The sequence below is a fragment of the Macrobrachium nipponense genome, chromosome 28 (genome assembly GCF_015104395.2).
Source record: "Macrobrachium nipponense isolate FS-2020 chromosome 28, ASM1510439v2, whole genome shotgun sequence".
In the NCBI taxonomy this organism is placed as follows: Eukaryota; Metazoa; Arthropoda; class Malacostraca; order Decapoda; family Palaemonidae; genus Macrobrachium; species Macrobrachium nipponense.
Window position 1 is genome coordinate 19,543,634 of NC_087217.1, and position 18,205 is coordinate 19,561,838.

Consider the following 18,205-nt stretch of genomic DNA (forward strand, 5'->3'; position numbering starts at 1 on the left):
GTACAGAGACAATTGATTTTATTCTTTTGTAAAAAAAAGATAACTCCCTGTGCAATAAACACATTCAGCTAAAGTCAGACCGAAATTATTCCCGAGAGAGGTAGCGGCAAGATGTATCATTTGTTAAAACCTATTGTAAACCAGGATGTAAAAATACTGCTACTTAAAACATTAGTGTCTAAGATATTCTCATAATTTTGACATACCATATCACTGTGCACGAATTACTCATAAAATTACGCCTCGAGAACGTTCTCTCCTGCCCAATTACATATCCGAAAATCCTGCATTCGTATGAGTTCAGAGTGTTGGGAGAAAATGCCTGATTTATTCATTATATCATATAGCTGTAGGTCTTTGCCACCGACCCTACTCTATAGATATAAACGTAACGCTCTTTATCCCTCAGTGGAGGGTGAGCAGAGTATTGTGCTATTTCATGACAGAACACTAGAATTAAAAAAAAAATTAATATATTTCATAAACTTCGTGATTAATTGCATGGTAGTCTGAAAAATTCAACCATTATCAATATTTGCAAGTTACCGGTATATGTTTGTCTTTGTGCGAGTCCGTTGTTTTGCTCTCAAATTTTCAAGGATGCTTTGCAGATTCTGTTTTAACCTCCTAACTGTAAACCTGTGTACAGCTATCAAATTCCATCTCCAGGAAAAATAAAGCATAATCTTGCTTTGGGAAAGTTATTTTTTCCTGCCCCGAATTAACTCTTCGAATAAAGTAACTTACGAATTCAAAGATGCTTCGTTAAGTTTGTCATATATTCGTTTTTTTTTTTTTTTGTTTACTTATTCATTCCATTTCATGTTCATGTTAGTGTTCTGAATAAGGCACTACGTAAAGTCTAGTCACTGACCATTCAAAACATAGCACTTATTCCTTAGACTCTGTGCTCAGTTATTGTTCACTCTATAAAAACACTATTTTTGCTCAGAAACTTGAAAATTTTCGTGGTAGTAACCATTCCATGAATCCTAACGGAAGTTCCCCATTTTTTGCAAAATTTTCTTCATATTTGATGATCAGAACTAAACGGCACAGGGAAGGTAATTCAACAGTTTAGGGGAAGATTATTATTCTCTGATTTGCAATTAGTCCTCGTTCATCAAGAGCTCTGAGTAGGTAGAATATGCACCCCAAAAGACATTCTGATATTACCTGCCAAATTACATCACATCTCTCATGTCTCAAATTTTCTCAGAGTAATTATTTGCTCCAGAACGCAAAATATTGGCAAACAAGTGCTAATTTTACTTCTCTCTCTCCCATTTCGCTCTTTGGAGAGCAGTTACCTACCTCATGGAAGATTACAATATACTGACTTAATCTTCTTAAATCATAGTTGAGAATGGCCTAATAGTAAACTGATGTGAAGTCTTGAAATGAAACGACTCATTAGAATAAAAGACCTGTATTACAGAATGGTGAAAATCACCACAAAAAATGTCACATGTCACCACATAGCTGGTAAAATGTAATACCAGACGTGTTGAGAACTTCATCTTACACTTCAGACTAGTGGTCAGTAAATTTTACATTCTCCCATATACAGAATTAAGAAAATTGGAAAATACTGGTGAAGTCATATCGCTTTGTATAATTTGTAAGTATAGCACACATTTTAATTATAATTACAAACTAAAATCACGAGGCAGCAGTCAGAGGACTACATCAATTCTTTCGGTTTGGGAAGCTGGAAGAGAAATGCTTCGCCATGCTTTGACCCAACAAATATGGAACATGCCGAGTTGAAGTAGCGGTGTCCCTCCATAAGAATGAATAAAAAGTATTTTCTGCATGTTTCATATCTATAATTAAATTGAGTATTTTCAGTGAGGCCAGAAGTCAAAGAAAACTCTGGGTGCCACATACTTTCATCCCTAGACAGTGGACGCTTAGAAAAGGTCCAGTCTGGGTCGTCATAGGAAAGTCTGTTTAAGTTATCAGTCTGGAAGGTAAAATCAAAAGCTGAGAGAGAGAGGAAAATATCAGCAAAATCTCTCTTCTTTCTGTCCGGATGCTCAGCTGGGCCTTGCCAAATCATATGTTTACTCTAGTAAGCAATTCTAAGATCAAATGCTCTCTGACATCATTGCAGACAAAAATTCGATTATGATATTGCTGTGCTAATTTTAACCTCATTTTTAGTTATGGTCACCTCGAGGAACTTAGAATTAAGATAAATAGCTATGGATCGCCAGAATTACTTAGTTCAGGAAACATGCATTCAATGCTTTGAAAAATGGGTACGTTTTACATTTGCGTTAGCACAGTTACGATAAATGTTAACAGTTGATGTCACTTTATGGTACATACATCAAGGTTTCATTCATAACATTCAGTCCTAAAAAAAAGTTAATCTGTCTTAGTGCATAAGTGAATTTATTGAAAAGCTTCACAGTAGTAAACACTGGAATTAGTCATGTAGCTACCAGAGTGTCAGTTCAATGAATGCATCAACAGAAATAAAAAAAAAATACTAACAGTCATAGTCCCGGGACAGAGGCTGACACATGAGTATAAATGTATGGCCAACATCACATAGCTATTGTATTAGCTCTTTTGTTTAATGGTAAGCACATAATATCTAGAGATTATATAGACGCTAAGTTTCAGGAAGCTAAAGCTCATTTTGGAGGCTGCAGTTCATCCTAAATGGAATTCAGCTGAAAGACTGCCTAAAGAATGAGGTAGCTGAATTCTACAATGACTCAAACTCACTTCGCTAACCCCATTCCTAATAAGTACTTGCTCCAGAACACTGAAATTGGGAAGAATATCTGTAAAACTGTTCAGCAACAGCATTCTCTTCACCAACCAGACAAATCTCAGGCCAAAAATACCCAAGCAGAGGTATCTTGGAATTCATTCATCACCTGTTTAGAGGTAGAGCTTTATGTTCCGAAGTGTCATGTTTTATTTTTATTCTGACTTCATGAAAGATCAGTAAAATCTCAAGTGTTTCTGACTAACAAGTGCTGCTTTTAATCATTAAGAAGAAGAGCAGTATTCTTGCATTTTATTCCAACTAATCCATGCGGTTGCAACATCTACTCGTGTTTCCAATAAGAGAAATTTAGTTCAGTGATATATGTAACTAGTATCCTAAAATATGTAAACAACTATTGCAATATTTATAAGTCTAATTGTGAAAGACAATACTAAAATGTGAATTCTTCATTTAACCACTAAGTTGCACAAAATTTAAGATAACTGTTTACACGTTACTATATAATCAGTTATGCAACTTGACACACTTCCCAAGGACCATCTCACAGCAACGGCATTGAACCAAACCAGTCCCTCTCACGAAAGCTGAAAGTTGACAGCACATTGATCTGTAGACCTAAAGCATTACTCCTCTGCTTCAAAAATACTGCCCTGTTTACGAGACATTTTCCAAAGATCTCTGTTCATTTCTGAAGAAGTCTTTTCTTTGTCAAGCAAAAACCTGCAGTTCAAGTATGAAGGTTTCTTTTATAGTGATTCAAAACAATCAAGAAAAATTCTCCGTTTGGCCCTACGACAGCAAAGTTACGTATATCTCAGTATAACCAGACCACTGAGCTGATTAACAGCTCTCCTAGGGCTAGGAACCAATTGGTTACCTAGCAACGGGACCCACAGCTTATTCTTGGATCCCAAACACATTATATCGTAATTTCTAATCACCAGAAATAAATTCCTCTGATTCAGCGTTGGTAGAGGGGGGTGCAAACTCGGACTACCAAATCGGCAGGCGAGCACGTAACCCACCGAGGAGTGGAGTAACGCGATAAAGGTGCTGGCAATAGTAATGAACTTTTTCCAGAAGAGAATCTATAATGATGTTCATTTTAGTACTACCCAAAGTGTTGGGCGAATGATGAATTTCCTCGTACTACGCTTACCCATCATTCCTACTCTTCGAGAAAGATATTACGCTTACCCATCATTCCTACTCTTCGAGAAAGATATATACAAAGTTATGGCTGGCGAAATCCAATTCGATTATGGATTGTCAAGAGCTGGTGAGGGTTACTATATGCTATTACTAGCAAGTCTGTGAACTTTGGTTTGAGAACATGTAATCAGCACAGTACCCACATCGACAAGGCCTCCTCAAGAATCGCTTTTCAACCAATGTGTTGACAGCTCAAGTGCTATATTGGCTAACATTTTCCAGTTCATCCCACAAAACCTGCCTTTCAGTTGAAATCCTCAATCCGGAGAAGAATCTAATCTTAGAAAATAAAAAACCATGGAAGAAAAATCGCGGGTAGTCCGATGACAAATACTGGCCATATTGTTCAGTAAGGCTGAAGGAGACCACAGCCTGTCTTGTTGGCGTTGTAGTTGTTGTTCTTCGTTGTTGTTTCTTCGCTGTTGTTTTCGTTGGTGACGTAAACTTTGAGGACTGGAGTGTCTTTCGAATCCTTGGCTGAAAGAAAACGCATACATTAATGACGTATACTCAGATTCCTACTTCCCCCATCCCCAAGCATATTCAGATTCAGACTCCCCATCACCAAGCATGTTTGAGATACTCTGATTCCCATTCTACATTCCAAAGCATGTTTGAGATACTCCTGAATTCCCATTCCTACATTCCAAGCATTTTTTAAGATGTTTTGCGGATTCTGATTCCCATTCTACATTCCAAAGCAAATTGTTTGAGATACTCCTGAATTCCCATTCTTACTTTTCCAAACCGCATTGTTTGATACTCTGATTCCCATTCTAACATTCCAAAGCCATGTTTGAGATACTCGGATTCCCATTCTACTTCCAAAGCATGTTTGAGATACTTTCGGCTTCCCATTCTACATTCCCAAAGCATGTTTGAGACTCTGATTCCCCTCTACATTCCAAAGCATGTTTGAGATACTCGGATTCCCATTCTACATTCCAAAGCATGTTTGAGATACTCGGATTCCCATTCTACATTCCAAAGCATGTTTGAGATACTCTGATTCCCATTCTACATTCCAAACATGTTTGAGATACTCGGATTCCCATTCTACATTCCAAAGCATGTTTGAGATACTCTGATTCCCATTCTACATTCCAAAGCATGTTTGAGATACTCTGATTCCCATTCTACATTCCAAAGCATGTTTGAGATACTCTGATTCCCATTCTACATTCCAAAGCATGTTTGAGATACTCGGATTCCCATTCTACATTCCAAAGCATGTTTGAGATACTCTGATTCCCATTCTACATTCCAAACCATGTTTGAGATACTGATTCCCATTCTACATTCCAATGTATGTTTGAGATACTCTGATTCCCACCTCCCCAACTACTACAAGCATGTGTTTGAGATACTCAGTTTCTCACCTCCCCAACCACCAGCAAGTTTTTGAGATACTCAGATTCCCAACTCCCAATCCTCAAGCATGTTGGAGATACTCAGGTTCCCAAATCCCCATCCCCAAGCATGTTGGAGATACTCAGATTCCCAAATCCCCATCCTCAGGTATGTTTGAGATTCTCAGATTCCCAACTTCCCATCCTCAAGCATGTTGTAGATACTCAAATCCCACTCCCCATTCCAAGCATGTTGAGGATGCTCAGATTCCCAACTCCCCATCTCCAAGCATGATTGAGATAGATTCCCAGTCGCCATAAAAAACAAATGAACTCCGAGGATTTGAATTATAGCCATGAGGTAAAAACTAGCATTAATTTCTAAAAAAATTAATTTGTTAATTTTTATTTCTTAATAGTTATTAAGTTAATAACAAATCTCTTCTTTCTGTATTTCGTATTACCTACTGTTACTTCTTTTAATGAACACTATATTCTTTGGAAGCTTGAATTTTAAGTCAATGACCCCTGTGGTCTTGTTCCATATGAATAGTTTTCGTCTTTTGAATAATAATAATAATAAGAAATACTTCTCGTCTAGGCAAGTTTAAGTTATGTATGAACTGTGTTATCCTGACTTCACTGCAGTTGGACAGTGTAGAAAAGGAAACAACTTATATTTATCAATTCCCAGTAGTTCAAGGTATACAGATTGGAGAATGCATGTATCAATCTACCTTTATATGAAAATCTACATATATATAAAAATAAGATATCATATATATATATATATATATATATATATATATATATATATATATATATATATATTGTTACGAAGGGACACCATTCCTAAGCCAACTTGCCTTCCCAGCTTTACAGAAGGATGTACAGTAAAATCAAACTTTTATGCTTTTGAGAGAAATTAACGTAAAACTAAAATTGTTTCATTATGTCCAAAGAAGCACAATCACCTTTTCATCATGGCTGACTGACAGAAAGGCTATGCAGAAACATTTGTCCCTTCCTAATCTCTTAATTACTGCCCCTGGATGCTCTTAATCCTTGCTTTGGACCCGTGACTGCTCTGAAAACCTTTGTTCCTGGAAACAAAGCCGATTGGGGATAAATCTGTGCCACAGGCAAGGCAAGGAAGAGCCGGTGAAAAGGATTGACAAGAGGAGAGTTTCGAGGGCCCATAGCAACCAAGCGATCATGTGGCCTGCCTTGCCATGCGGTTGACCGGGTCAAGGGAGCGCGCCAAAGGCCCGAGGGCATGCTCATAGTAAACAGAGCATCAAGAACCAAACGACCATAGCCCCATCTAGCAGAAGAAATGTAATGACCCACGAGAACATTAGAGACATTTTGGCTACACCTACAGGGACCGAAGCATCTTTCCCTTTGACTCCCCGTTCATTCAGAGTTCATCCCTTGATCACGTGGCTGTCTTGCTTAAGCCCGAGTTTTATTCCAGTGAAACCCCCTACAACTCTTTCTCCATTCCTATCTACTACGAAGACAACACGCCAAATGAGAAAGTGCCTCTAATCAGAGGTTCTTTCATCAGTTCCATTATTCTTTTTTCACTGGATTTTCCTTTTTATTTTCAAAGTGCAAGTTTCCACATTAGACCTGACTGCAATCAGTGCAGTGCATTTATTAAACTTGTATGTGTTTCCAGTGTCACAAATAAAGGTACCTTGGCACCTTGCGTGTGGCATCTCGATCTTTTCCTTGAGTATGCCGATTCCATTTTGTCCCTTAACATCATGCATTTTCAATTGCAGATGGAAACGCTAGATGTGGATCCTTCCTTGTCTGTGGATCCTTCCTTTGATTGTGCTCTAATTGCCATGGTCCCAAATCATTGCCCCTTTTATCTACAGCACCACTGAGATGAATTCTCCCCGGCATTCTTCAGTTGGCTATCTTGTTTTTCCCCACAATTTATTCATTTAGCAGGACTCTATTTACCTGCCTGATTTGTTTCTCATTTTTCTGATGTTTGTTTAGCGTACATATATGTTTTTGCCTGAACCCTAAGTATAATTTATAGTAGTCTGATATGAATGAAACCTCATGGTAAATGAATCACTTTCTTCCTAAAGCATGAAGTGTGTGTGTGTATATATATATATATATATATATATATATATATATATATATATATATATATATATATATATATATATATATATATATATATATATATATATATATATATATATATATATATATACACTAGATTTATCACCTACCATCAGTTTTGTTGTTGATATTCTTTGATGTTCCGTCTCTGTTGCTGCTCCTTCTTCTTCTTTTGATGTCCACTTTAAACAGCGGGGCATCTCCAGAACCACGCTTCCGATCTGCAAATGGCATAATTTTGAAATTTAAAGTTCCTTAATTGAAAACAAGGCAATTAACATTAACGGATTATAATACTATTGTACTTCCTTCGTAACTTTCATAACAAGAATAAAATCCCAGGCGTATTTTATAGAAATTGGAACTGGTATATATATGCATGTTTATGTGTGTATGTAGTACATTAGAAAAGAAATAATATCATGCAATTGCATCTAAGGAGAGACAGCTGATTGCCAATTATCTCAATGAAACTTGATTAACAGCAAAATAAAAGTCTGGGAAGAACCAATAGTGATTGCATATAGATGGCAAAGCTCTGAGGGAGAGGTGGTGTGGTAGTAGTCCTGTTGCATGATGAGAACTATAGGAACTTTCAACAATACAAACACTTGAGCTAGGATTTTTTACTGCTAAGAGCAGCTTTCCGATAATCCAAGTTTAGCAAAACAAGGTTTGATCCAATAACTGAAGAGATGACCAACAAGGTTACCCTCAGCTGTTACACTTATCTTGACCATTTGTGGGTTGTAAACTTGTGGGCTAGCAAACTTGTCACACTGTCTTGGCTAAGAGCAGAGGGGGAGCCATCTTTTGAGTCATCCCACCCATGTATTTTCAAGTGTAGGAGATAGCCCAAAGGTGTAATGAAATTATCATCATGATGTAAAGAAAACGGACTTTCTGGGAGTATATATATAACAAAACAGAAGTGAATAAATATTTTTAAAAAACTATGAAATGGACATTATTCATTCTTGCATGAGAATTGTCTTAAGGGCACCAAGGTAACTTGCATATAGTGAGAATTAGTATGAGCAACCTTGTTTAGTAGAAGGAGCACCATGTACAGTTTAATTATGATCGCGAATATATATTAATATGGTAAATATGTGCTCGTTTTACAAATTCCTTCATCCTGTTAAGGAAAAGGTCAAGCAAACAACTTCATCTGGCTTGATATGGTAATTTATGACCTGAAGGAAAGGCATTTAAGTAGAAAAAGCAGTGGTGTACAAGACCTTATTTTATATATTCTCTGAATATTGTTATGCAGTTTCTTTCCATATACAAGAAGAGGTTCTTAATCTTAAGGAATAATCTTAACCAAATCAAGTGTGCAAATTCAGTAAGCTTACAATTTTAAGCAAATTTGATACTGGTCATCAACATTTGACACCTGATTTCCATTGCTTGGAAACTATGCCACAAATAAGTAATTTTTTTAATATCCTTATTGGTCACTCATATATGGTAAGTTTCATAAAGGAAATGTGTCACAAAAAAAGATGGGGTACCTGTTATAAAAGAAAAGGAGCTTAAAATTACTTGCCTGAGGATATATATGGTATACAAACATTCAAATTTCATAGGAAGATTCATACATAGGGAGGGAGGTATTGTCTAAAGATCACTTGTATGAGCCGGACGATCCTCTGTATAGGCGACCACAAGAAAGACTCTGTGCCATTCAGAGAAAGCTTGCACTCCTGTCCTTTGCACGAAGAACAGTGAGAATGAAGGTCAGTGTATACACGAGACATGAACCTAGCGCACTATCGTTCACACTGATCATTCTTTCTACTAGGATATCAGGCACCATTTGCATGTTAAAGTTTCAAAAACGGCCATGACGAGCGAAGCACAAGATGCCTGAACAGCAAGACACGGCCAGTGACGTGGAAGCTGTTTACCAAGTGGATGATTGGTTCCCAATCCTTCAACCATACCTGCAGCTAGTTCACGACCTTGTTTTTGACCTTAAGCAACCGACCCACCTTTCGCAAAAGGCATAATCACACAAACGACCGATGTTTATATTTTCATAAGAACAGTGGGATATATATAAATACTCATTAGGGGACACCACGTATTGATGACTACAGAAACATTACAAACTTGAGTATATTTTTGTAGAAGTAGGGAGTTTCCCTGCTCTAAAACCTTCCCCCTGGGGAAAACGTGTAATAGCCTGGTGTTGAGATGAAATTAGAAGATAGCAATTTATATACATTTATAAACTGAGTAATCTAAATACGTGTATAAAAGGATCTCGTCTGAATTTCATTCCTCAAAAACACTTCCTTTAATCTGAGCTACTGAATGATGACATCAAAATTGTAATAATTTTAAAGTCATTTACTTACTTTGTCTCAGTAAGTCTGCCAGAGCCTTTTGCAGTTCTGCGTCTGTAGAGAAATGGATGGTGTCTCCAAAGGGCTCTGAAAAGAAAAAATTAACTATAGTCGTTGCCCTTGAGATTTAAAGCACAAAACCCCAAACTTACGATGAACCAAATATTCTAAGGCCTGATTTATGCGCAGAATATCCTCGTATTGGAGGTGACTATATTACTGGCCGGATCAAATCAGCACATTTAATTTTTTCAATAGGCACTCATTCGTACACAAATATAAGAGAGAGAGAGAGAGAGAGAGAGAGAGAGAGAGAGAGAGAGAGAGAGAGAGAGAGCATGCATGCATGAATAGTCATAGGGAGGCAGTCACCCAACCCGTACGTGTAAGCACAGTTGAATAAGCAAAGGTTGTTTGGGATCCATTCTCCTGAGTCATCAGAATTGCCTGCTCAGAAGTGGCTTGGGACATTGAAGTTTAAGCATTACGGCATTTGTGTTCCCTTTCTTCTTCGCTGTGTTAGTTACTGTAGTCGACTGCTCTTTGTCTACATGTCTACGTCTGCGTATGTACGTATGTGTAATATACGAAAAGATAAAACTTACTAAGCTGAATGGGCTACTGCAGTACAGTAAAATGATTTTATATTACAAACAAATTTTTACATTGCTTTATTAGGTTCATTATCATTGTTATCAACCAGTGTAAGGACAGGACTACAAATAAGTTGAGAGCAAAAAAAAAAAAAAAAAGTATGGAAATTTTTCTCTTTGTATAGGGGTCAACATTGAACGATAACTTAGTGCCCTTGTTAACTAGCCCAGGCTTGAAGAGACCAAGAAGGGAGAAAGAGCAATTCTGGTGTTTCTTTAAAAGAAAAACGGGTCCTACTTGATGAAAACGGAAGCAGTAAGAGAGAGCTATCAGAACATTACCAGTAGATATTTCTGATTTAAAGGCAAACTTCCGACGAAGGAAAGAAAGGAAGAGGATATTAAACCATGACTCCCGGACCTTTGTAAGTGGTGATGTAATTCCCATAGAAATCTTCGTGTCCGTCCAACTGGAGACTGAAGATCTGGATGATTCGAGCGATGAAAGGGACGATCCTGGCGCCGAACAGCTTCGTCTCGATCTTCCGGATTTCCTTGCGGCCGTTGTCATCCAGGTAGAACTTCACCTCGATCTTCCGGAAGTAATCCATGAGGACTTTCATATTAACTTCTCTGTAAATAGAGGAGAGATAAAGAAAATTGATATATATATATATATTATATATATATATATATATATATATAATATATATATATATTATAGAGAGAAGGAGAGAGGATGAGAGATTGGAGAGATGAGATGAGAGAGAGAGAGCGAGAGAGAGAGAGTTTGTTTGTATGGTGTTTTTACGTTGCATGGAACCAGTGGTTATTCAGTAACGGGACCAACGGCTTTACGTGACTTCCGAACCACGTCGAGAGTGAACTTCCATCACCAGAAATGCACATCTCTAACCCCTCAATGGAATGCCCGAAAATCGAACCCGCATCCACCTACGGTGGCTGGTCAAGACCAATACCGATCACGCCACTGAGGAGGGAGAGAGAGAGAGAGAGAGAGAGAGAGAGAGAGAGATAGAGAGAGAGGAGAGAGAGAGAGAGAGAGAGAGAACATTTAGAATTGGTAGTCGTTGCACTTGCAACACGAACAGTTGTTTGATTCATTAACTGACATTTGTTATTAAAAGCATCTACAATAAACAGTCGTTGAAATGAAGGCAGGTCTCGGTTTTCTTAACTTTTATTTCAGCTGTCTTATGACGTCGACCTTTTTTATTGACATATTTAATTCATTTTTCAAAGTAACCACTTTGCCATGGATCTTTTCATAGTATTCTCATGGAGGGGTGGAGGTTGGGGGGAGCCGTTGGTGGTGGTGAGGTGGTGGTTCCCTCCGTACAATACAGAATGGTTTCCGACACACGAACGTAAAACTAATGATTCAGCTTTCACAGAATATTGCGTTACGAATAGAATGGCAAGTAGCTGAAAAGAATCAGAGGCCTGACGTGGATATCGGAACTCAACCATCCAACTGAGAAAACCACGAGGCCAAAGAGCATTGAGGCAATATTATTCTTTAGCCATAAATGATAAACTTGAACCAGTCACTCGCGCGAACAGGAAGGTCATTTCGGCTGAGGTGCTCTGGGGAAAAAATGAACGTTTACGTACTTCAATGCATAGATGAGAATTGAGCCAAGTCTATCACGTATAAAAATATATAACCTGTTGTCCTCCTAATTATCTAATGTCAGCTTTAATATATTAGGGCAAAGGATCCACCATTCGGATTCTAACTGAAACCACAGCATCAAACACCATATAGTTCATCTTTAATCAGAGCATCTCATATTCCAATTGGAAAACGAAGATTTAATGTGTTCGGCTTTAAACAAAGAGGACCTCCCGAATGGAATATTTTTCAAATTAAAAAGAAAAAAAAAACTCACTGTTCAGAGTTGTTCACAGACGTGCTCTATTGATATTTAAAGCGTGCATTTGTCAAATGTTTGTTAAATGTCAGAGGCCCCCGTAAGTATTGACAGGTCTCAAAAAGAAAAAAAAAAACGGTCTACAAAAGTGAGGAAGGACGTACTTTGTTTAAACATCGACCAGATTCGTTACCGTCTAACTTAGCGCCTGCGCTTTAGCTCATCAGTTCTCGGGCCAGCAACAAAAACAGCAATGTCAGCAATAGTATAGATAATTATATTTTTAGTGAGGTTTATATTGAAATTGTGTTTCAAATTTCCTTAAAATTGTAAGCTTACTGATTTTCCACATTTAATTTGGCTAAGATCATTCCTTAAGATTAAGAAGCTCTTCTTGTATGGAATGAAACTGCATAACAATATTCTGAGACAATATAAAATAAGATCATGTACACCACTGCTTTTTCTACTTAAATGCCTCTCCTTCAGGTCATAAATCACCATATCAAGCCAGATGAAGTTGTTTGCTTGCCCTTTTCCTTAATAGGATGAAGGAATTGTAAAAGCGAGCTCGACAGTTCTCGGGCCAGCAAAGAAAACAGCAATGTCAACAATAGTATAGATAATGATATTTATAGCGAAAACCTGAACTGTTTAAATTTAGAGGTTTTTATTGAAATTGTGTTTACTCTTGTGCTTGACAAATTTCTTTATTGTACCGAACTGCTTCCTCCGTTGGAACCCTTGACCGTGTGGCATTCTGCTTTCCAACTATGCTAGCGGCATGGCGTGTAGTTACAGTAGTGTTAATAATGATAATAATAATAATAGTCGTACACTGACGTCACAAAATCTCTGATGCGATATTAAATAACGTTGAAATTTTCATCATATATGAAGACACTTTTCACGTTTAAAATAACTTAAACGTTTTCAAAAACGCGAACCGCAGGGCATGTATATTGGCTTATATTAAGGAATACGTAAAGCTTGTAGACGGACATACTATTATATTCTGTAGCTATGAGTATCAGATTTGCCGAAGAAATAAAATAGCGTTGCACTGCATTTTGACACTCGTTGCATAAGAAAGAAAAACGCGACTTGAAAGCCGCCTCTGTGGCAGCTTTGATGTGCAGTAAATATCAACAGTGAAAACGCGCAAAGGAAACCGAAGACAGTGATATATGTAACAAACATCCATCAAAGAAAGAAAGAAAAAAAAAAATAGTCACAGCACTCACATCGACGGAGTCGGCAGGTAACTGATGCGTGGAGAGGTTGATAATGTTCTCTCGACAGGTAACCGAGTGGCCCGATCGATGCTATAAGAAGGTATACCAGATCAATGGTTACTGACTGACTGGCCTCCTCCTCCTCCTCAGTCGTCGCTCCTTCATGTTATGGTCCCTCGTTCCCACGAAATACGGCGCTCTTCTGTTTGTTTGTAATGGTGTTTGTTAACTTCCTTTGCTCGTGCTTTGTTTTGCTGAAATTCTTTGTGCCCCGAAGGTAGTCGTAGTGCTTTTTTTTCACCAGATGGGTAGTTTAGAATTTCCTTCAAAATTTGGCTTCGAAGTCTCAATTTCATTCAAAATTTGGCTTTAAAAATTAAATAGAAAGGTGCGATTATGATAATTATTCGCAAACACAATAAAAAAAACAGGTATGCTACTTTAATGAATTATAGTCTGTGTCCGAGACATTCCGACAAATTTACAGTTGCCTCAGACATTGAACAAATCCACAGCCGATCAATGAGTTAGATGTACGATGAAAACCACACACAACGGAGACTACTATTGCTGTAAATCAAGCGAGCCACAATGTCTTGTCAAATAACCCTCAATCAATCAGTCCAGTCCTCACAATGTCAAGGCATTATATGACGCCGATTGTATTTATGTTATGGCGAGAAATCTACGATATATTGCCACTAGAAAATAACTGATGTGAAACTGCCGATTGGTTTATGGGGAAGCTTCCACGCCAAACTGGGATCATTGAGTTTGGAGAGTGTAGATACAACAAAGGAAAGGAGACCTGGAATGACCAAAGCAGTCATTTCTTTTCCAGAATTCTGAATTTGTAGCGATGGTGCTTTACACGGCTGCGTTTCAAGCTGCCATTCTTGTCTAAGAGGAGTTTATAAAGTTTAATTTTCATCTGTGTTCCTTGTTTAAATGCAGCAGTGTAACTATTTAAAACGATACTTCAAAGTACAAGGCACAAATGAAACTCACATTATGTTAAGAAAACGTATAGCAACAGGAAAACCAACATACTTTAAGAAAACGTATAGCAACAGAAAAATCACGAACAGCACCAAAGTCAACGAGAGTCAAGTATATTTACTAAAGTTAATTCATTATCAGTACATGCATCTCAAGGGCAAGGTGAGATTGAGAGTAAACAGGCAAAAAGCATAATATGCCTCTGTATCGTAAAAGAAATACGATCAATTGCCTATGAAGAATGTCTTACCTCTTGAACACTTGAGTTGACCACTGATGACTGATCTGAAAAAAACTATTTTCAGCTTTCAATATATAAGCAAACTTACAAAACGTAAACATAGAGTTCCCAGTACGACGGAAAAGATACTTAACATGCATAACTGTCAAATAGTCAAATTAATTAAACTTTACAGTAAACGCAAAACTAGCGTTAGGATAAACAATAATTTAAATTTGAAAAAAAACGTCAAATATGAAGTTTAATCTAAAATGTAGAACTTGAAACTACATAGATACGAAATCCGCAGTGCTGTGATATGAAAAAAATATTGGCTAATAATATTCAAAGCCCCCAAGTGCCATTATATTCTTTGTCCCAGACATGTAAACAAATCTGTAATTCAAATTCTGAAGTCTCAGGCATGAAGCAAATCTACATTCAATCAGTGAGGGAGATGTAGGATGGAATCCTTTTGTAAGAGGAGAGAGGCGATCGGTTGTTGGTTTAGATTAAGAAGGCCTTATGCCAGCTTGGGTCCTTACCTAAGTGTGGTAGGATGTGGAAGAGGGCAGGAGTCCTACGTAGACCCTCCGGACATCTTAACCGATACACGATAATCATCGCATTGTACTTCAAGGAAATAGCTTGTATAGCATTCCAGTTGGATTACAAAGCTTTCGACACTAAATGGGGAACAGTGAGTTTAAAGTGAACTACTATGAGATTCACGGCCTCTGTAACACGGTTTTTTCGCAATAACTTTTTATCTATGCATTTCATAAATATAACGCTTATTCAGAATACACATTATATCTACACAAAAATTTTGACTGTATTCTGCATTACGTAGGTTGAATAGATTTGGTACTTATAATGTAAAAGTGACGTTTTTTGAAGACGAGCCAACTTAATCAGAGAAAAGGTTTCGAACGCACTCGTTACGTAACTTATGACAGCATTTCTTCCCCCTTTCACGATGGATGATTGGATATGTAACGAAGGCTAGACCTCTGGCAACAATGACACAAATTTAAATACAAGCAAAGCAGCACACCTTTATGAACTCTGAAACCTCTCCACTGATCATTTTCATAGTGAACAAAAACACTTCGATTATTAGTCTAACTCCCAAAATAAGTTTCCTAAGAAATGACAGTCTACTTTATAGGTCACAATCAGATTGACAAGATGTATGGAATAGTTGGTAATTTTCAAAAACATAGTAGACAAGCTTGATTGATAACTGCTATATCCAATATCACGCAATTTTTATTTATTGGCTATCTACCTATTTACTGAAAAAAATAGCCGGTACCGTATTTTGGCCAATAATTATCGTCAGAATGATGACTTCATGAGGCTCCCCCCACTTTGGCCTCATTATAATTCAGGATGACACTGAAGGCTATCATGGGCATTGTTGGATTAGAAAATTTAACTTCTGGCTATAAAAACTCATTTCTCACGTAGTTGTAATTAGTGCTAAATGATCCTCAAGGATCCCAGCAGTTGGTCTAAACGTTTAATTCATGTATATTACTGCTATACTGTTGCGGGACCACTGCTACAGTAGTATTACTATGCTAGCACAGATACCCCACCAACATCTATGTATCGTTCCGCCATTCATAGTCTTTGGGTTTCAGAGCCGATGGAACAAGTGAATGAGTTTCTGTCTGCTGGATGGGCGGGGCAACATTTCGTCAAAAGGTGTGTTTACCTTGCTTACGTAATGAATGTTTTTCGACTCTTGGCTTGTAATCATTGGCCATGGCGTCGGCTAGATCATTTTTACTCTATAAAAATTAAGACTATCAGGTTTAGGTTATTGATAATGCTAACAAAATTTGTGTGTGGTTGTAAAGTATACATATGTCAACTTTCAGCTACATCCGATGCTTTGATAAGGAGCAAAGTCCAAAAAACCGTGTTACAGAGGCCCTGAATCTCATAGTAGTATATCACAGAAGGGCAGGCATTACATGAAAAAAAAACAACGTTTTCTTTTCCAAGTTTCACAGTTTGTAACAATTATTTATTATTATTATAATTCTATTAGTTGTTAAGTCAGCAGTCTGGTGGACTTCAATGCCGGATTACGTCAGAGTTTGTCTCCCTCGAAACGAGAGAGAAAAAATACTGCCATATAAGATTCAAGGCTTTTTTTCTCTTTGAGTGGGATAAGATGAAAAGTCATTTCCATATGTCAGAGTAGAGCCCAGAAAAAAAAAAATAGGCTGAGCAATTCCTTGGGGTCATTGCCTAGTTAAACAAGGGTGCTTTAGCACATCGTGCTACAAAGAAAGGCGAAGATATACTTCAGGTAGGAAATGTTTAGAAAAGCATGGCCTTCGTCTGTCATAGGAGCTCCAAATGGCGGATCCCGAAATATTGGACTACTAAATCAACCCAGGATGCCTATCCATTCTCGTTGAATAATATATGCATAAAGTTAAAAAATCCATCATTTAATCTCCAGCACATTCCGTAGGGAGGTAGTGCCGCCAATGCAGTCTCATGCGATGCAATGTAGGCATTACTTACGGTTCTTTGCAGCGTCCCTTCGGCACCTAGCTGCAACCCTCTTCGTTCCTTTAACTATACTTCCATTCATATTATCTTGCGTCCATCTTACTGTCCACCCTTTCCCAACAGTTGTTTCGAAAGGCAACTGCAAGGTTTTCCTCCTGTTGCACCTTTAAAACCTTTTTATTGTTTCCCTTTCTGCGCTGAATGTCCTCAAAGGTCCCAGCGCTTGGCCTTTGGGCCTAAGTTTTATATTCGTGTCCAATCTCTAACACTAACATTATTCACATTACCAGCACTACAAGACCTGTAAGACTATTGGATGGCATTTCCTCAATCCCTCCAGAGATAACCCCTGAGTTAATGACGGCTGACTGGATAGTGCCTGTGTAATGTGTCTGCATTCATATCTGGTTCACCATTCCCACTAATACCTTTTTTTCAACTCTCTGGGTTGGCTAACAAATTTTTTAACATAAGTTTGTATGAATAACCCCCTTCCCTGTTTAATGTATTCATTTATGCTGAAATGATTGGTAATTGGCTTTCTTACCTACTTTACCATGGTAGAAAATCTTTCCACCAGCTTCAGGGAAGTAAAATGATAGTGATTAATTGTCTAGCTGTTTATAATGTGGTGATGATGTGATCGAATGGCTGACCAGGGGTTTTAAGGTACATCTGAACGAGGGAAATGTTCTAAAGGGATGGCTGAGAGGAATTACTTCATTGTATAAAGAATGTGATAGAAGTCACTGTAAGGATTATAGGAGGAGTATTGTACTTGATTTGCCAGGGAAAGTATACGGTAGGATTACACTTGTAAGTAAAACAGATGAAGTAGGAATTGAAGCAGAGGAAGAAAGTGGGTGTAAGCAAGGGAGAGAGAGAGGGACAATCACGTTTTTGTTACGAAATA

The 18,205-nt window shown here is 37.7% G+C and overlaps 1 protein-coding gene across 3 annotated transcripts in view; it reads right to left on the reverse strand.

Moving 5' to 3' along the window:
• Nucleotides 1-1,413: 1,413 nt before the first annotated feature.
• LOC135201553 (uncharacterized) overlaps nt 1,414-18,205 on the reverse strand; it is a 22,450-nt gene continuing 5,658 nt past the window's right edge. Inside the window, exons 2-6 of one of the 3 annotated variants that reach the window (XM_064230551.1) lie at nt 14,788-14,822; nt 10,830-11,041; nt 9,828-9,902; nt 7,572-7,682; nt 1,414-4,438 (exon numbers count right to left, since the gene is read on the reverse strand). In XM_064230551.1, the coding sequence (XP_064086621.1) occupies nt 4,308-4,438; nt 7,572-7,682; nt 9,828-9,902; nt 10,830-11,031 (519 nt within the window). In that variant the 5' untranslated portion in view covers nt 11,032-11,041; nt 14,788-14,822 and the 3' untranslated portion in view covers nt 1,414-4,307. Of the gene's footprint in view, nt 4,439-7,571; nt 7,683-9,827; nt 9,903-10,829; nt 11,042-13,547; nt 13,698-14,787; nt 14,823-18,205 lie in introns of those variants that run through there. The other 2 variants (XM_064230552.1, XM_064230550.1) reach the window with 2 other exon arrangements.